Raw genomic sequence first — 15867 nt, 5'->3', positions numbered from 1 at the left:
AGTATTGGGGATCTTCATCAAGCTGGGGAGGTAAAGGTGCACACAAAAATCTCTTAGTCGTCAATGAAACACAGAGATATTTGTTCACTTACTACTTCTACACTATGTGTCAATGCAGTACTTTTTGAAGGAGTTGATGACAGTCCGCTGGAAATGGGAGGAGATGCGCTCAGTATAGAAACGGTGGGACCGATTGTGTTTGGGGTTCAGGCCTTTCCGTCCCCAGCTCACGTTACGCTCATAGATGTTGGTGTGACGCAGCTTGTTGGTGCAGACACAAAAATTAAAGGAATAAACTTTAGTGGAAAACCATGGAGTAACAAACAAACACCTCACCGTGGGAGAGAATACTCTTTCTGCCAGTTTGCAGGCTAGATAACTAGAAATCAGTAGCCTTTTGAACAGCTTAAAATGTTATCAGGAACAAACACTCCATAGTGCAATGTATGTACTAATATGGAAACTACCTTTTTATGGAGACGGTCAACAAAACACTTGTGCGCTTTGCTGAGTACTGGATCAAGTCGCGCTTGTCCCTTCAGGAGGTCGACGTATCGAGCTGCGTGTTGGTTCTTCATGTTGTAATGAAGATCTGGGATCACTCTTTTGTAACAGTGGCAGTGCTCCTCTGGCGGTACAGACTGCAGAGCTGTCTCCACCTCCCAGTCAAGAACTAGGCATTAAAAAAAATAGTCATTTTGTTCCAAATCTACTGTTATAAACTTAAGTTCAAAAGCTGCCTTAAATACATGAGTTAACTCAACTTTAAACATGTCCCTGGCAGCAGAGCGAGCAAGTGAGTGGCTGTGGCTAAAGAGGAAACATGCTAGCTGAGGAGCATGCTAAAGGTAAGACTAGCTGAGTAGTCTTAGTCTTCTTGGTTGCTAGTTGCTAGCTAGTAGCTGACTGCTAGCCTGCTGATGGTTTGTTCAGTTGGACTCGACTTCTAAATGTGTTTCATCTGGGATTTTGGCACAAGGCATTGTAACATCCTTTCCTGTATAATAATGAATAATGTGTGATAAACTGAGTTAACTCAACTTTGAGAGATCCAGTTACCATTTTAAAACTCATATTCAAGTCAAGTTAGGTGGACACATTGATATTTAAATTTCATTGAACTGGATTAAGCCCTTAAGTTGGAATACCAAGAACCCGTTAAATTAAGCTGAAAAATTCTTAACTTGTTATGTTGATTTAAATGATAGAAACAAGCAAGAAACTTATTGAACTGGGGCCTTCATGTCTGTGAAGGTTCTTAGTTCTCCAGATCATGCCATATCCAAAAATGTGACAGAAAGGAAACTGGACTTTCTTGAAGAGTTCCTTGAAGACATTTTACCGCTCATCCGAGTAGCTTCTTCAGTTCTAAGGGTAGCTGAGGTTTAAATAAGGACATCTGTGGGTGTTGCCCATCAGAAATTTCCTTGACTATTTTATGTTAATGACCAGATATTTGCCTCCAGGTCTTTAGAAGCGAAGAAGCTACTTAGATTAAACGTTTTCAATAAACTCCACAAGTTGTTCCTAAAGCATCTGACTGAGTTTCCAGACCTTACCTGTCCTGAGTAACAGTGATGCCTCCTCTTGACCAAGTGCCTCAACAGCACTGCATTGCAGAACTCGCCACAACCTTTGGCAGGTGGTGCTCCAGTCCTTCCTGGCTTTCTTCTGGCCCTCCTTGTCCATGTTTGACATGTTAGGATAATGGGTACTGTAAATGGCAGCAAGACATACCAGGAAGGGGTTGTTAAAGTCATCTTCTGCAGACAGTGAACCCTTGTTATAGATGAGGTATTACTGGTCCTGGGAAATGTCAGAACAACAGAAAACTAAAATGTTGAACAGCAAGTTTTTCACCTGATGGGAAGTAGCCCATAGACAGGAGGAGAGAAGTTCTCATCCAACTTATACCACAACCGCAGTAGAGTTAAGTCTTTGTCCAAATCTTCTTGGTTCTTCACACCAAGTGGGCCAGGGTCATCTTCTTCTTCATCAGAAAATGAGCTGCGAGAGCTCTGGCTCAGCATTTCTGAACCTGTGGCGTTTTCTCCAATATTCAGATAATTCCCATAAATGGATTCTTGGACAAAACTGTTGGAGTCCCTGTGAGTAGTAGTGATGCTGGACCGTGAGCCTGAGGCAGAAAACTCTTCCTGAGGTTTCATCTTGGACATCTGTTCTCCTCTGTGTCTCTCCAGTGCTCTCACTATAGCCTCGAAAGCTTCTCTGGTGATAGTTGAGGGAAGACTCTGAACCTCATACTTCTGTCCTACAAACAACTGACCAACAGACCAGGACAACGAGGCATTATTTATCTCTTGAACTAGAGTATCTCCATGCTTCTTTTGCTAGGAGATCAATGAATTACTGTGCTCTCTTATGGTAAATCTCTTACAATAAAGTTTGGACCTGGAGTTTTCTGACACAGCTGGAGATTCTCCACATGCAGCTTTACAGTGTCGTGGCGTTCGGAAGCAGGATTTCCAACACCTGCCCGTAGGTCAACCATCCTGAAGTCGTAGCCACGCTGCTTACAGTACAGATACAGTCTGGGATAAATTTCCTCCACGAGTGCACTTCTCTCTGCAGTTGTGTCTGAATCACACACATACATACAAAACCAATGTTATACAGATGAGTTTCTGCCGCAATGTCAGTGGCAAGAATTGTTGCTGCTCATGATGTTGAAATCTTGCACCGAGCGCCTATCCTCTAATTTCTTCTCACGTATTACTCATGCATTTGTGCACTACTACTATATGGCATGATAATAGCTGCTAAAGCAATGTGTTAGCATTGGCAATTTCCATTTATTTATTTCTGATTTTTCATCAGAGAATGGACATGGACCTTCTGAGGGTCTAATGAATGTTGTTCATGGGGGTCTTTGGGTCCTATTCAGTCGGTTGTTTTTGTACCAAGATCTAGAAAAAAAAATGTATTACATTTATTTTTAAGAAAATTGTTTTTGGCATCTTGTAGTAGGCAGTTGTGTGTGGTAACGCTAACTTGCTCGCTAATTTCTACCTAATTAACAAGTAAAACATGTGGATGACTCACTGGTCAGTGGCTACATTCTCCATGTTTGATGAGGTTAGAAAATATTGGTCCATGGTTGTGATGTCGACAATTACACAGCCCAAATAATACTTATAATATTTGTTGTACAGGTTTGTGTAGTTATTAAAGAAAGTTTTCAGTAGTTTGAAGACTTTCAAAATGCATTTGGGCAACAATCTTTTAAATAGGGAGGAGTGGTGAAATTTAAACAACTGATTTCTTTCTATTCACATGATTAATATCGAATGTAGTACTCAATTGGTATCGGTATAATTTTAAGGTTACTGGTATCGGTACTGGTATCGGTACTGGCATCAAAATGTTTTAAATGACACCCAGCCCTAATTACTCCTGTCTGACACAAAGAAAACTCAAAGTTACATCTCACAGATACTTGATCAGTTTGGGATCTAGTGAATTTGGAGGCCAGATCAACACCTTGTGCTGCTCTTCTAGTTTTTTTAGTTGTTCCTGAACAGTTTTTGTGCTTGTGTCAGGCTACATCCTACTGCCATCAAGAAGTGTCATTGCTATGGAGTGGGGGTGTCTGGTCTCGTCTAGGTGGGTGCTACATGTCTAAATAACATCCCAATGAATGAATACCAGGTCCAAAAGTTTGTTTCCCAGCACAACACTGAACTGTCACAAGATGGTTTAAATGTTATTTTCTTACTCCTGTCAGTGGTCATAATGTTGTGGCTGACTGGTGTAACTCATATTCAGGTCAGACTTAAAGTGAAATTTAGATGATTTTTTCCCCCAGTGTTATTATAACTACTATGTCATGTTTGTTGATTCCTACCTTTATATCCACCACAAACGTAGATCATGAACCTTTTCTCTTCTAGTCCAGTACGAAGTTTGTCCTCGTTGTTGAATCCTAAATATGCATTAGAGGTTTTGTTGACGTGTCTCTCGTCCACCTCATTGCTCCTCAGTAACTTTGACGAGGACTCCTTCCTAGTTCCACGCTCACATGACTCCACCAAGGCCTTGTCAGACTTAACCTGTCGCCCACAGTAACAACATTAAGTCTGGGAGGTCAGTTGAGTTAAGCTTATTCTATAAAACAATAATAAAATAAACATACCTTGAAAAAGTCAACTTTGCCTGGTAAGAAAACATCATCTTGTCCACGAGGAAGAATTTTGGGCTTATTTTGTTTGAGTTGTGGTTGACACACGGGATAATCCAGCTGCAGAAATTGATAGATTGTTTAACTCATGAATAAATCGAAGAACTTCTGGGTCGTGCCTTGAGAGTGGTTTACCCTGAGGTGATTTCTGGTTCTGGATCCGTCTGTCGGTTTGTTGCTATGTCCCTTTGTCCTCTACAAAACAAGTCAATCATGTGTATTAATGGCACTTTTTATGAAGAGCTCGTCAGGTAGTTAATTAAACTGGTCTTGTTATCAGAGCACTGGATGATTATCGAAGGAGGATTCGTTTGTTAATAGTTGTTTAGATTAATTTATAGACAACTCTTCCGGTGCTTTTGTTTTTCCTCTTTTCAGACAATTTAATGAGTGAATGAGTGGATTCAGATTGTAAATATCACCTGACACTGTGAAGTGAGGCCGCTGGTTATCGCTGGGAGTATCAGAGTCTCTTTAGTTTGCTGCGAAACGAAATCAAAGGAAAACAGTTATTCGGTTTAGTGTCATAGCTTCCAGCTTTTACGCGTTTACATGGATTGATGGTTCTCTACACTTTCAGTCTCCAGACTTGAGTTACGGTTCGAGACAAATTAGACAATATACGTTTGTATTGTCGTTCTTTTTTTTAATTCTCTATAGCTTCCGACTATAAAAAACAGTTATTTGCTCCATTTTGTCAAATTTCTTTCATTAATGCTGATGAAACTGAACACTTACTTTCTTCTTTGCGGGTAAAAGCCCGTTTTGGTAGAAGCTCCACATCTCTGTCACCAGCTCGTCCCGACCTGAGCCATCCGTGCGTAAAGAGCGCAGGAGAAACGCACAACCCCCAACGCAGAATTTCAAAATAAAACACTTGGTCAACTAAATACACCAGTTAACAGTACTTAGTCACTATAAATTGGGTGCCAAGGCTTTTGTTTAAGTTCTCTGTGCCGTAGAATAAAAAATAAATAAATAAATAAAATAAATAATTAAACGCGTACACTTGATACAAACGGAAACATCGAGCTTAGGTCACTCCAGCTGGTCTTTACCGCCAGCAAGTAAACGTCACTATTTTTATTTATTTATTTGACTGGGAACATCTGTACACGTTCCTCTGAATACATGAGTCCCAGAGTAATGACAAATCCTGGACCAGACTGTATTTAAGTGGCCATTTGTCCCTTTATATCATTGAAATACTTACAAATTCTAAATGTCAACCCTCACAGAGCAAACACACAGAGTGTTATTGAACTGTATTGAAAAAATGGTGGTTCTTAAATCAAGTCTAATTTGTGTGGTACGGTTTCCTATTTTTTAATGCTTTTATTTTCATGCTTAGTCTCGTTCCATTGAGCGAAGTGACAGAAGTCAGATTCCTCGTATGTGCACACATGCTCGGACAATAAGGCTGATCCTGAAAAGTTCCTATGGTTCTAACAAGAACCAGCACCAGCTGAAGAACCTCTTTATTTGGGGAATGGTTCTTTGCATACTTTATGTAGTTCTTTAGTATTTGTATCTATATTGTACATAAAGAAATTCCAGTATCACTTTCTATGATGGTTGTATTTATAAAACCCCATGAATGCAAATTTTGTGAAATTTAGGTAGAAAAACAAGACACTTCTTCTTGTTCATGGTATATGAGCCCTGGTATATCCAGTCGATGGAAGGACCTTGTAGACCAGTTTTAGGTCATTTCAGTTCTGATAAATGTAGTTAAATAAAAGATGAGTTGGTCACACAATCCTGTAGCACTGACATCATAACATGATCCACTGCAGTTTTCATTCATAAAGGAAAAAGCCATAAATGAGAGTGGAACGTTTTAATTTAGTTTCTTTGACGTCGTTGCTTTTGCTCAACTTGAAATTTCATCTGCTTCAAATTGATGAACAGACACTGTCACACAAGCAGTAGATCAAATTTAGTTTTATTTGTTTATATATATATATATATATATATATATATAAAAAAGAAATTCAGCTTCTTTTTTATTATTACTAAGTCGTAGGGAAACATTTACCAGAATAAGAAATCGATGAAAGGAGTAACATTTGGTGGGCTATTAAAAACGTTCTCTGTGTTCACAAAGTCGCCTGGTGCCTGAACGTAACAGCAGGACGATGCTACTGCTTCGGGTAAAGGCTCCGGCGACAGGTGGTGGGGGGGGGCTGAAAACGTGGCAGTAAGTTCACCCGGAGCAAACTCCTGGGAAGAGTCGGCGCTGACTGGAGGAACAGAATCCAGTTCCCTTCCTTCCTCCGGCTGCAGCGCACAAACACCACAAACAATAAAATAAAAGATAGCGAGGGGCTGTGATGAAACTCCCAGCTGTAAAACATAAAAATAAATCACAGTAGAGCTGCGTCCACCGTCACCCCCCCCCACACACACACCACAACCACCTATGTCAGATGTAACATGTAGATGAAGTTGAAGCAGGTCCTAGTTGTCGTCTTTTCCTCCCGTTTTACTCAGCTGCAGCATGAAAACACACAAAAACATAAAACAAAAGAAACAGTAAGATGCAGAAAGGCCCAATTATATTTGCTTTTAATGTTTATTTAGTGTTTTTTCACTTACGTGCTGGAGGTTTTGGTGAAGAAGCGACGCCAGGGAAGAGAAAACGAGATAGAAAGTCAGCAAAAACAATGCAAAGTGCGCCATCTAGTGGAGAAAGGCTGGAATGCACCTACCTTGATAACGTCCACCCAGTTCCAGCCTCTTGGTAGATCTCCTTTGTGATCTGGAAGCAGAAATATTTGATCTTTAAAAAGTCATCTTTAAATATATTTTTAGTTTTATAACTTGGTCTATTTTCAGCCTGATTCCCTCCATAAAGTCTGACCAGAATGTCTCTGAAGACCAACTATAGTGGCAAATACTATTTATTTACTATGACGGGCAATACATGAGTCTACGAGTACATAGACTCCTGTATATAAAGATGGATGCTCCTCTAAAGTGAAGCCAAAGTGAGTAGAGCTCCCCCTGGTGGCTGGAGGCTGCAGCATACGTCACAAGCTCCACCTCCTCCATGTCAGGGGGAGGGACACTGAGCATTTAGGAGCCTAAAACTAATACAAAACAAAAATACTAACACATTTCAAATTATTTTTCCCCCCCAGGGGATGGTTTCGGTCCTTTTATGTAGTTAATATAAGTGTTTAAGTGTCAATTACTTGGATGAGTTTCGTTTTAGTTTGTTATTTGACGCCACAGCAACAGGATGTGACATAACAGCGAGCACCGGTTGCCCTGGTGACCGCTCTGTAAAGCAGCTGTATAGTCAGGGGAAGCGTCAACATCGTGGCTCCGCCCCTCGGAGCCAGTCGGGACGTGGTGTCCATATTTATATACAGTCTATGCTCCACACCAGACTGAGAGCGCTTTTCGCTTTCTTTAGATTATCGCCTTGTAACCAGGGATTGTTTTGAGATTTTACAGACTGGACGCGGTTTTTAACCGAGGCACCTGTTCTGTTGACGATCCTCCTCTTCTGGGCTTTGGTCAGCTGCTCCTTCTTCTCCTTCTTCTTCCCCGTCGAGGCCGGAGCCGTCGCGTCGCTGCTCGACGTCAGCGTCTGCAACAACAAGTATTCAAATGGTGTTCGCTTCAAGACTTCTCTGAATATTTAGCGCACAGGAGCATTTCCGTACTCACCACAGCGGTCACTACTGGTTTGTGGTTCTCCATCAGCGCCTCCTGGTTCTCCTTCGCCCACTCGAACAGGGTGTACATCATGGCTTCGCCCAGGCTGGCCTCCACCTGCTCGTCCAGCTTAGACAGGATCAGCTGCTTGGTGTCCGCGGAGCTGTCGTTGAAATAAAAGTCAAAGTAAATAGATGCCAAACTGTCTCTGTGAACTGTACGACTGGCGGGACTAGAGACGTCGGAGCCCTGTCCAGCCCGGTCCCGTGCACTCACATCCTGTTGTTGAAGAAGGCATCTAGGGAGATCTGAGGGGCCGTCTCAGGGTACGTCTCTGGCCATGTGACGTCCATGATAAATGCTTTGGTGTCCTCGAGGTCTCCCACCTGTTTCACACCGTGCAAATAGAAGGTGAGACCACAAACGGACTAAACGTCGCGGCTGGTGGAGTTTTAAAAGTATACTCGCAGACTCACCCTAAACTGGAAGGAGACCGGACTGATTTCCTTGAAACATTCATCCCCCTCGTAGATGGAGCGAAGCGCCTCCAGCTCCATCTGTGGTTTAAAGAGTCCAGCGACAACAGGTGTAGTCAGGTAAGAAGAGGTCCATTACATAAACAGCACTATATATAAACAGAGCCTGTCCTGTACCAGTCCGTTCATTTTGACCCAATTCAAAGCTTCTACAGGATAGAGATGATGTTTCATTTCATTCGGCTTATATAAAAATCCTAAAGGATTCAGCTCAATTTAGACTTTCACTTGCTAATGTCACTAGCTATCACATGCTAATGAATAACATCGACTTTAATCGATATAATGTTGATGTTTAATGGATAACACATACGCCGAAATGATTAATAGACTTTCTGAATTAACAAAACATGTTCCCCTGCCGCTCATGTTTTACAAATTTCTTTTTGTAACTAAAAAACTATAACTTCGAAAATTTCTGAATGGAGTTTGGCGTGACATTTTCTTCCTCAAGGAGCGATAACGGTCAGCTAAATACACTTGACACCAAGTACTGACTGCGGCGTTGGGCAAAATGAGCTGCTACACGCCGAATAAAAGCACAAACAGATTGTGGTTTAAGTCGCAGGAGGTTCTTCAAATGTCAACAGAGGCTAAATGCTAGCAGCCACGCTAGAGTCAAGCGGTTAGCAGTTAGCAGCAGTTAGCCTGCCAGGCTCATCATCGTTCATTCCTACCTCTTGATCCTCGTTGGCTGTCATGTTCTTCCGTCTGTTTCTGTGTTGTACTGTCTCCGAGTAGAGATCCAAAGTCGACACGTTTACACACTCAACAGCCCATTTTCTGTCATTAAAACTATGTTAATGATGCCATAACTTCTCCTGCCTGGAGTCGCGACCATGATAGTGTACGCATGCGCAGTTGTGTGGGCACCGTGGGTGAACTTTGACCCGTGAATAGTGGACGTGATTATTTCTTATTTTATTGAACCCCTTAGAAAGATAACTTTTAATAATAACTATTTTAATAATACATATTAGAATTTTTAATTTTTATTTGTTTTATTTATTTTATTGGATTACTCCCCTAAAATATAACACTTTAATATTACATATGCGTATTAGAAATATCAGTATATTTATGTTTTTATTTGTCTTATTTATTTTATTAGACTACTCCCCTAAATATGTAACGTTTTAATATTACCTATGCTTATAAGAGATATTAGAATATTTTTTTTATATGAACATTTTTTTTATATATATAATATTATATATTACAATATAAAATTGATTCTATAAAATTTCAGAATATCTGGAATATAATTTTCTTTTTTTATTTTATTCAGAAAGGGAAATAAAAGCAGTGATGCAATAAATTAAGTAAATTAAGATTGGTTTATTGGTACGTGGCTATAATAATAACAATTTTCGCACAAAATTCTGAAAGAAATTCTAAATAAATAAATAAAAAATGAACATATGTGATGGTGTTTTATTTGAACATGTCTAGATAATAAAAATATATCAAATTTCATAGCGATACAACTATAAGTCATTTTCATGCACATGGTGGTTATAAATACTATGCAGTGGTTTTGCAAAAAGTGCCAATTATACATAAAAAAAAAAAAGTGGATGGAGTTGTTAAATTGTTATTGGTATTTTGTCCTGAATAGGTCACAGTTTGAGAGTCATTTTACAAATATCGGTAGCATCCCTTACAGGTGAACACTTTTGTTGTTGGTTGCTTCAGAAAGTGTCCAGACCTCCTTTAATGTTACATAATAATCTTTGTATTTGACTGAATTCACCTTTCCATCAGTTTTGACCAGTCTGCTGCTGATGAGCTGCCCCACAGCATGATGCTACCACCTCCATGCTTCCAGTATTAACCCAGGAATGAGCAGCCAGGGAACAGCAGGAACCAATGCTTAGAATATGTCCAAATAATTTAGCTTCTATCTTATCATGACAGTATCTCAAAGATATTTATAGCAAAATTTAAAATAAAATAAAATATGCACAAAAGGTGAAGGGGCCTGACTACGTTCCAGAGAGAGGACATATTGTATGCAGATGCAGTTCTATTAATAAGCGAGGCCAAAATAAAGAACAAACAAACAAAAAAAAGTAATGATTGTCTTTATCTTCGGGACAACTTCCAAACATTCAGTTTTCTCGAAGTGCTTTCAAATCGCGAGGCGTCTAAAAATAGACACGTGCCTTATAAATACAGCAGAAAGCATCTGAGACGATTGAAGAGATCAGACGGGGGTGGATCAGAGAGATAAAACGTGGGCAGGTATTTGATCTGCTGCAAGTGAAGCTGAAGCCAGAACGAGAAAGTGAAATTGCACCACCGAGCAAATCTGTTTAATCCCTAATCTGTTTCTTCAAAAACCGACTCCATCTATAGTCTGAGTCGTCAGAGTGTCTCTGAAGACCAACGCCGCTAACTAATGCTATTTATTTATGGTCGGGCTCACAGGCAATTACACAGTAGCACGCCTGGGATTCAGGGGTCATGTTGAGGCACTTTACAGACGGCATCGGCACATTCACAAATTTCTGATTCTAGACCTTTAAATTCTCCAGATAGATTAATCCACTAAAGTGTTTCACATTAACCAAGTTGTCTTTAGCATTTCAAATAAGGAACTAAATCAATAAATATAGTATTTAACACCATTGGACACCCTCAGAAGGCTAAATGTCCATTTGAGACATTATCACCTTTCATCATATTTTATGGTAAGGGTCCTCAGAGACCTTCAGATAGATTAAGTAGAGACCCCCTACTTATTATACATGTTCTATATTGAACTCCCCTATCCCTTCACTAAAATATGTTGGATGCATGTAAATGTGTATGTAAAGAAATTTAAATTTGTGGGGGAGAATTTTAAAAACTATATGGATAAAGAAAACGTCTAATCAACCAAAGATTTTGCCAGACCCATCGTGACGTCAACCACTGGATTCTGAACGTTCAAAATGAAGCCCGAAGTGGGCGGTGCCTGCGGTCGCCATGTTGGATGAGCTTTACTCCGCCCACACGCGGACACTCCAAATATGGGCATGGGCGGGTCGTTCTCGGGCTTTGAGATCCGCCCACTCAACGCTTCACTACCTGTTAGCTCAGGCTACCATCGGTCACTCAAAGCGGAATTTTATGCAGAATTTTAAACAGTAATAAAAAATAAATGAATGAGATAGAAAAAAAAAGCACCCCCAGTACAATTGCCATGAATAGTGAAATACACTTTTTAGACTTAAATTGCTTTTTTGTACCAGGCTGTAAACATGTTTAATAATGCTGTGAAGTTGAGCTTTTTAACATGAGGGTCTATGGGGACTTGCTGCCTTTTGGAGCCTCTAGTGGCCACTTGATGAACTGCAGTTTTTTCCAATTCTGGAGGTGATTCAATCCGCTTGTTTGATTTGACTGAGTTTTATAGCAGAAACAGCGCCACACATAGACCAGGGATATGTACTACTACAGCCTGTGAACGTGGCTTATATGGCTTGCACCAGCGTAGGCTAGCTACGTAGGCTACGGCGTCCATGTCTCGCAGTACGTTCAAGGAGCCTTAATTCTTTGCACTGAATGGGCTGCACTTAGTTCCCATGTTACAGTGACAATAACGAGATTCTGTTTTATTCTAGGGGGTCAGACGATGCACCTGAAAGAATGAACCTTCAACAGAACGACCTCAAACTGAGAAATGACGTTAGAGAGCAGCTAGTTACACACACTCTGATCACTCTGATGACGAATACAGGTGAAATTAGAGCTGAAATTAAAGCTGTAAAAGCACCAGCAGTGCGCCGGGTGTAAAGGAGGGAAAGAAGTGATCGTTTCCACTGTGGGGCTGAAAGTGACACATGGTGTTTGAGTGGTGATTATGTTGATCCTCTGAGTTATTCCTCTCAGGTGATGAAGCTGTCGCGGTGGAGGAGGAGGAGGAGGAGGATCAAAAGGGATGGAGAGAAGTCATAGAGAAGGGTTTGGACGAACTGAAGGGAGAAGTGTATGTGGTTAAGTAAACCTGGAAAACTGAACATTCTTCTCATTTCTTTTTCTTTTTATTGTCCATATTATCTTATTATTTATAATTATTTCTACTGCTCTAGTGTGACTTTGCTTTCTGTCTCTCCCCCTGTGACTTTTTTTTTAGTAGTTCATGTTGTCACAAGATGGTTTAAATGCTATTTACTTCTCCTGTCGGTGGTCATAATGTAGTGGCGGATAAAGCAGAAGCACACAGATGTGTGGGTAGTAAACGAGAAGAGAAACAGCGCTGAAAAAAATTAATATGAGGAAGAAACGCGGCTGTTTAATGTTGGTGCACGATGAGCTGATGGGCCCAGACGCTCCTTTGTACCCGCTGCCATCGTCACTTTATTTACAACTTTTGTCACTTTGTTCTCGTGTAGCGGTTATTTTGTCGTCTCTGTCCTATTTAATGTCTTTCTGCTGCCTCCTCTCTCTGTTCTATTTAATTTCTCTTTGGTCTCTAGTTTTCTTGACTTGGGATCAATGAAGTATTATCTTATCTTATCTTATCTTATCTTATCTTATCTTATCTTATCTTATCTTATCTTAGCTTAGCTTAGCTTAGCTTAGCTTATCTTGTTAGCGATGAGCATCAAGTAGGGGTGGGTGATACTGGTAATCTGGGTATCGAGCCGATACCAAGTAAATACCGGGCTAGTATCGCCACTTTGTAACTTTGCCTTCAGTTAGTTGATTATTGACACAGGACAAATATTTTAGGCAAATGAGCCTGTTTCTATTACAATATAAATTAATTTAACAGTATAAAAATTAAACAATTCTCCTTGTTCTACACAGTCCTAGAAAAAAATGGCATCCGTGCAAAACAGGAAAAAGGAACAATGTCAAAAATATAAATATAATAATGTAAACAACACAACAACAGTGGAATGTAAATTCTGTACAGATCTCTTCACAGTTTATAAACAGTGTGACATTTTTTGAGGGGCGGGGCTTAGCTGGAGGCAAAACATCTCAAACACCATAGCATGTAAACGGCAGTTAGCATATTTTAATGGACTGTTTTGTTAAGGATAACGCATATTTTAGAGACTATGCTTGTTGATGATTGGCCATTAATGAGCCTATAGAAAACTGACTGTAACAAAAGTATCGATCTCATCACGCTAGTATCGATCCGATCCGATACTAGCCTTGGTATCGGTACTTTCGATACTTAGATCGACACGCCCGGGCCTAGCATCAAGTCAAAACTTTCCAGCCTTTATCCACAAAACAACAGGACTCACATAGGCCAGAAATATAGTATGTGGTGTATAGTTCTTCCTGGAACCAGAGTATATGTAGAAATGTCCAGTTTAAGATCTAATTTACGAAGTATTTTAGTCATTCTTTCAAAGTCAGGAAGAAATTCTCCCCATTTATTGGTAAATTATCTGACTGCAAATAATAATCCTAACAATCTAGACACACAGTAGGATTTTCAAGGATAATATAAAGTGAAGAAATCCTTTAAAGAGGCTTCAAAATATCTTGTTTTGCATCTAGGATGCGCTCATGTGCTTTCAATGTCATCATATGATGGGGTCAAAGTCACACATTAATGTTAAAAAAGATATTTCGAGGAGGAAAGACCCCCTGCACCAAATTTCTGTCTGGATTTCTGTGCAAATGAACTCTGATATAAACACAAATGTTTTCCTTTCCCTGGAGACATGGTTTCAGGATGTGACTTGACTCTGAGTGTAAATGCATTGTAGCAGCATCCTCTGCTCACAGGAACCGAACCTCCAGTCGACACTAGAGGGCACCGAGAGCCCGGCTCACATCCCTGACCTGGGTTTAAACTCTCCATCCTCCGATGGAAGGATTAATGTCCTAATGTGACTCCAGAGCAGGCGCCAAATGTTTCAGTAACTCGTTGTCTACGGATCATTTCTGAGCAGAAACACGTCCCCGGAGCGGAGCAGCCTCTCAGATGTGAATATTCGGCGGGTTCGCCCTTGTCTTTGAGACGGTAAAATCAAACATTAAGGGGAGTGTAGGTAGGTAACAAATGAAGCACTAAAAACATGTTAACCTGAGCTTCAGGGAACGATAATAGTGACGGGTGGATTTCAGAGTTTGGTGACATTTTAAACGCTGAACGATTTATTGATTTTTAAGCTTTGCCATTCTCCATCTTGCCTCAGGTTTTCTCTGCATCTTGATTACTGCCCAGAAAAAAATGGAAACAATTCAACTTTAAAAAAAAAAAAAAAAGGAGCTCAATACGGCCTAATGTGAAACTAATCAAATTATACAGCACTGCTTTAAGCAAAACCTGATTGAAACTATCATTGTTATTATTAATGGGATCTGAAGTTACAAATGGGTGCATTTTGTGCAATGAGCCCTACACTGATCAGCCACAACATTATGACCACTAACTGGAGAAATAAGTGTTATGTGCTAGTGGATTATAGATTTTTTTCTTGTAAATTCTGTAGCTCACAGGGGCACAACTACCCCAATGTTTACAAGTTTAAATCACATCTGAATGACATGAACTTTGCAAAGTCAAACCACATATAAAAAAACATGAAGTTTTAACTTTAAATGGTTTCCGTATTTAAATGATATCAGTTGGACGCTGTATCTGATCAGACTTATCAGATACAACAGTGAAACACATTTAAATTCAAGCGAATCCCTCCCAGGTTCTATAATTTATCTGTTTCATGATTAACCATCTAGTTTAAAAAGGTAATGTTTTATTTACTGTATATCTTATGTAAATTAGACTGTGTTGGGCCGTATGTTGTAGAGGAAATGCAAAATGTGATTTCTTTCTTGAGGGGGCGGGGCTTCTGAATGTAACTAATGAAGTCACTTTTAACTTTTAACAGGTAATTAGTGAAGAGTAAAGATTCCTTTTTTGAAGATAAGTGTGGCAACACCGTTTCTCAGTAAAGCTCTTAGCGTTAGCATCATTTATTTAGCTACATTTATCATAACTGAAACTAACTGAAACTGAGGCTAATCCACGTTAACACATAAGGGGGTCCTCTAGTACAAAGCTGTTGGAGCTGTGTTGTATTAAGTACCAAAGGTCATACTTTAGTATCAGTATAATTTCTTGGTGTTGAAATCAGGTCCATATAAATATCAGAAGAACTGATTTCTAGCCACATGTTAATATTTGTGGACCATTTGTTATTTGGTTGTTAGTATGGATCATTGTTGAGTTTGCCCCTCAGTGGGCGGGGCCACAGTGACGTCAATGTGTACTCTCTGTTGAAGAAAAAAAAAATTCTGCACGAAAAAAAAAAACAGCACTGACATTAATTCAGGTTTGTGTTCAAAGAGCCATGTTTAGATTTTGCTGCTAACTTTTTTTTTTTTTGGTAAAACTTTCTAACTGTGTCACCAAAAACAGATGCTAGTTGAAGTGGAGAATGCAGCCCCCCCCCCCCACACACACACACACACCCCACCCCACCCCACAAAAACACATAAACAATGTGC

The 15867-nt window shown here is 39.9% G+C and overlaps 1 protein-coding gene across 2 annotated transcripts; it reads right to left on the bottom strand.

The window, feature by feature from the left end:
• Positions 1 to 6164: 6164 nt before the first annotated feature.
• On the bottom strand, positions 6165 to 9276 carry rwdd (RWD domain containing 4). Of its 2 annotated transcripts, XM_047595538.1 has the most exons (9): positions 9078 to 9276; positions 8341 to 8421; positions 8141 to 8250; positions 7877 to 8027; positions 7688 to 7796; positions 6910 to 6959; positions 6797 to 6799; positions 6619 to 6691; positions 6165 to 6478 (listed from the first exon to the last, which is right to left on the bottom strand). In XM_047595538.1, exons 1-8 carry the CDS (start codon positions 9099 to 9101, stop codon positions 6659 to 6661), a joined length of 561 nt encoding a protein of 186 aa, XP_047451494.1. In that variant the 5' UTR covers positions 9102 to 9276; the 3' UTR covers positions 6165 to 6478; positions 6619 to 6658. The 2 variants fall into 2 exon arrangements, with proteins under 2 accessions (XP_047451494.1, XP_047451485.1); XM_047595529.1 differs by having other exon boundaries at positions 6165 to 6691.
• Positions 9277 to 15867: the final 6591 nt, after the last annotated feature.

This window comes from Mugil cephalus, chromosome 1 (genome assembly GCF_022458985.1).
Source record: "Mugil cephalus isolate CIBA_MC_2020 chromosome 1, CIBA_Mcephalus_1.1, whole genome shotgun sequence".
Taxonomy (NCBI): domain Eukaryota; kingdom Metazoa; phylum Chordata; class Actinopteri; order Mugiliformes; family Mugilidae; genus Mugil; species Mugil cephalus.
This window is presented reverse-complemented; position numbering and strand designations above follow the sequence as displayed.

What these genes read in the sequence shown, in the direction of transcription:
- rwdd (XM_047595529.1), bottom strand. Translation starts at nt 9,101, where the DNA reads ATGACAGCCAACGAGGATCAAGAG. An exon ending in GCCTTCTTCAACAACAGGAT is followed by an intron (nt 8,028 to 8,140) that starts GTGAGTGCACGG and finishes TTTCAACGACAG; the next exon opens with CTCCGCGGACACCAAGCAGC. An exon ending in GAGGATCGTCAACAGAACAG is followed by an intron (nt 6,960 to 7,687) that starts GTGCCTCGGTTA and finishes TTCTGCTTCCAG; the next exon opens with ATCACAAAGGAGATCTACCA.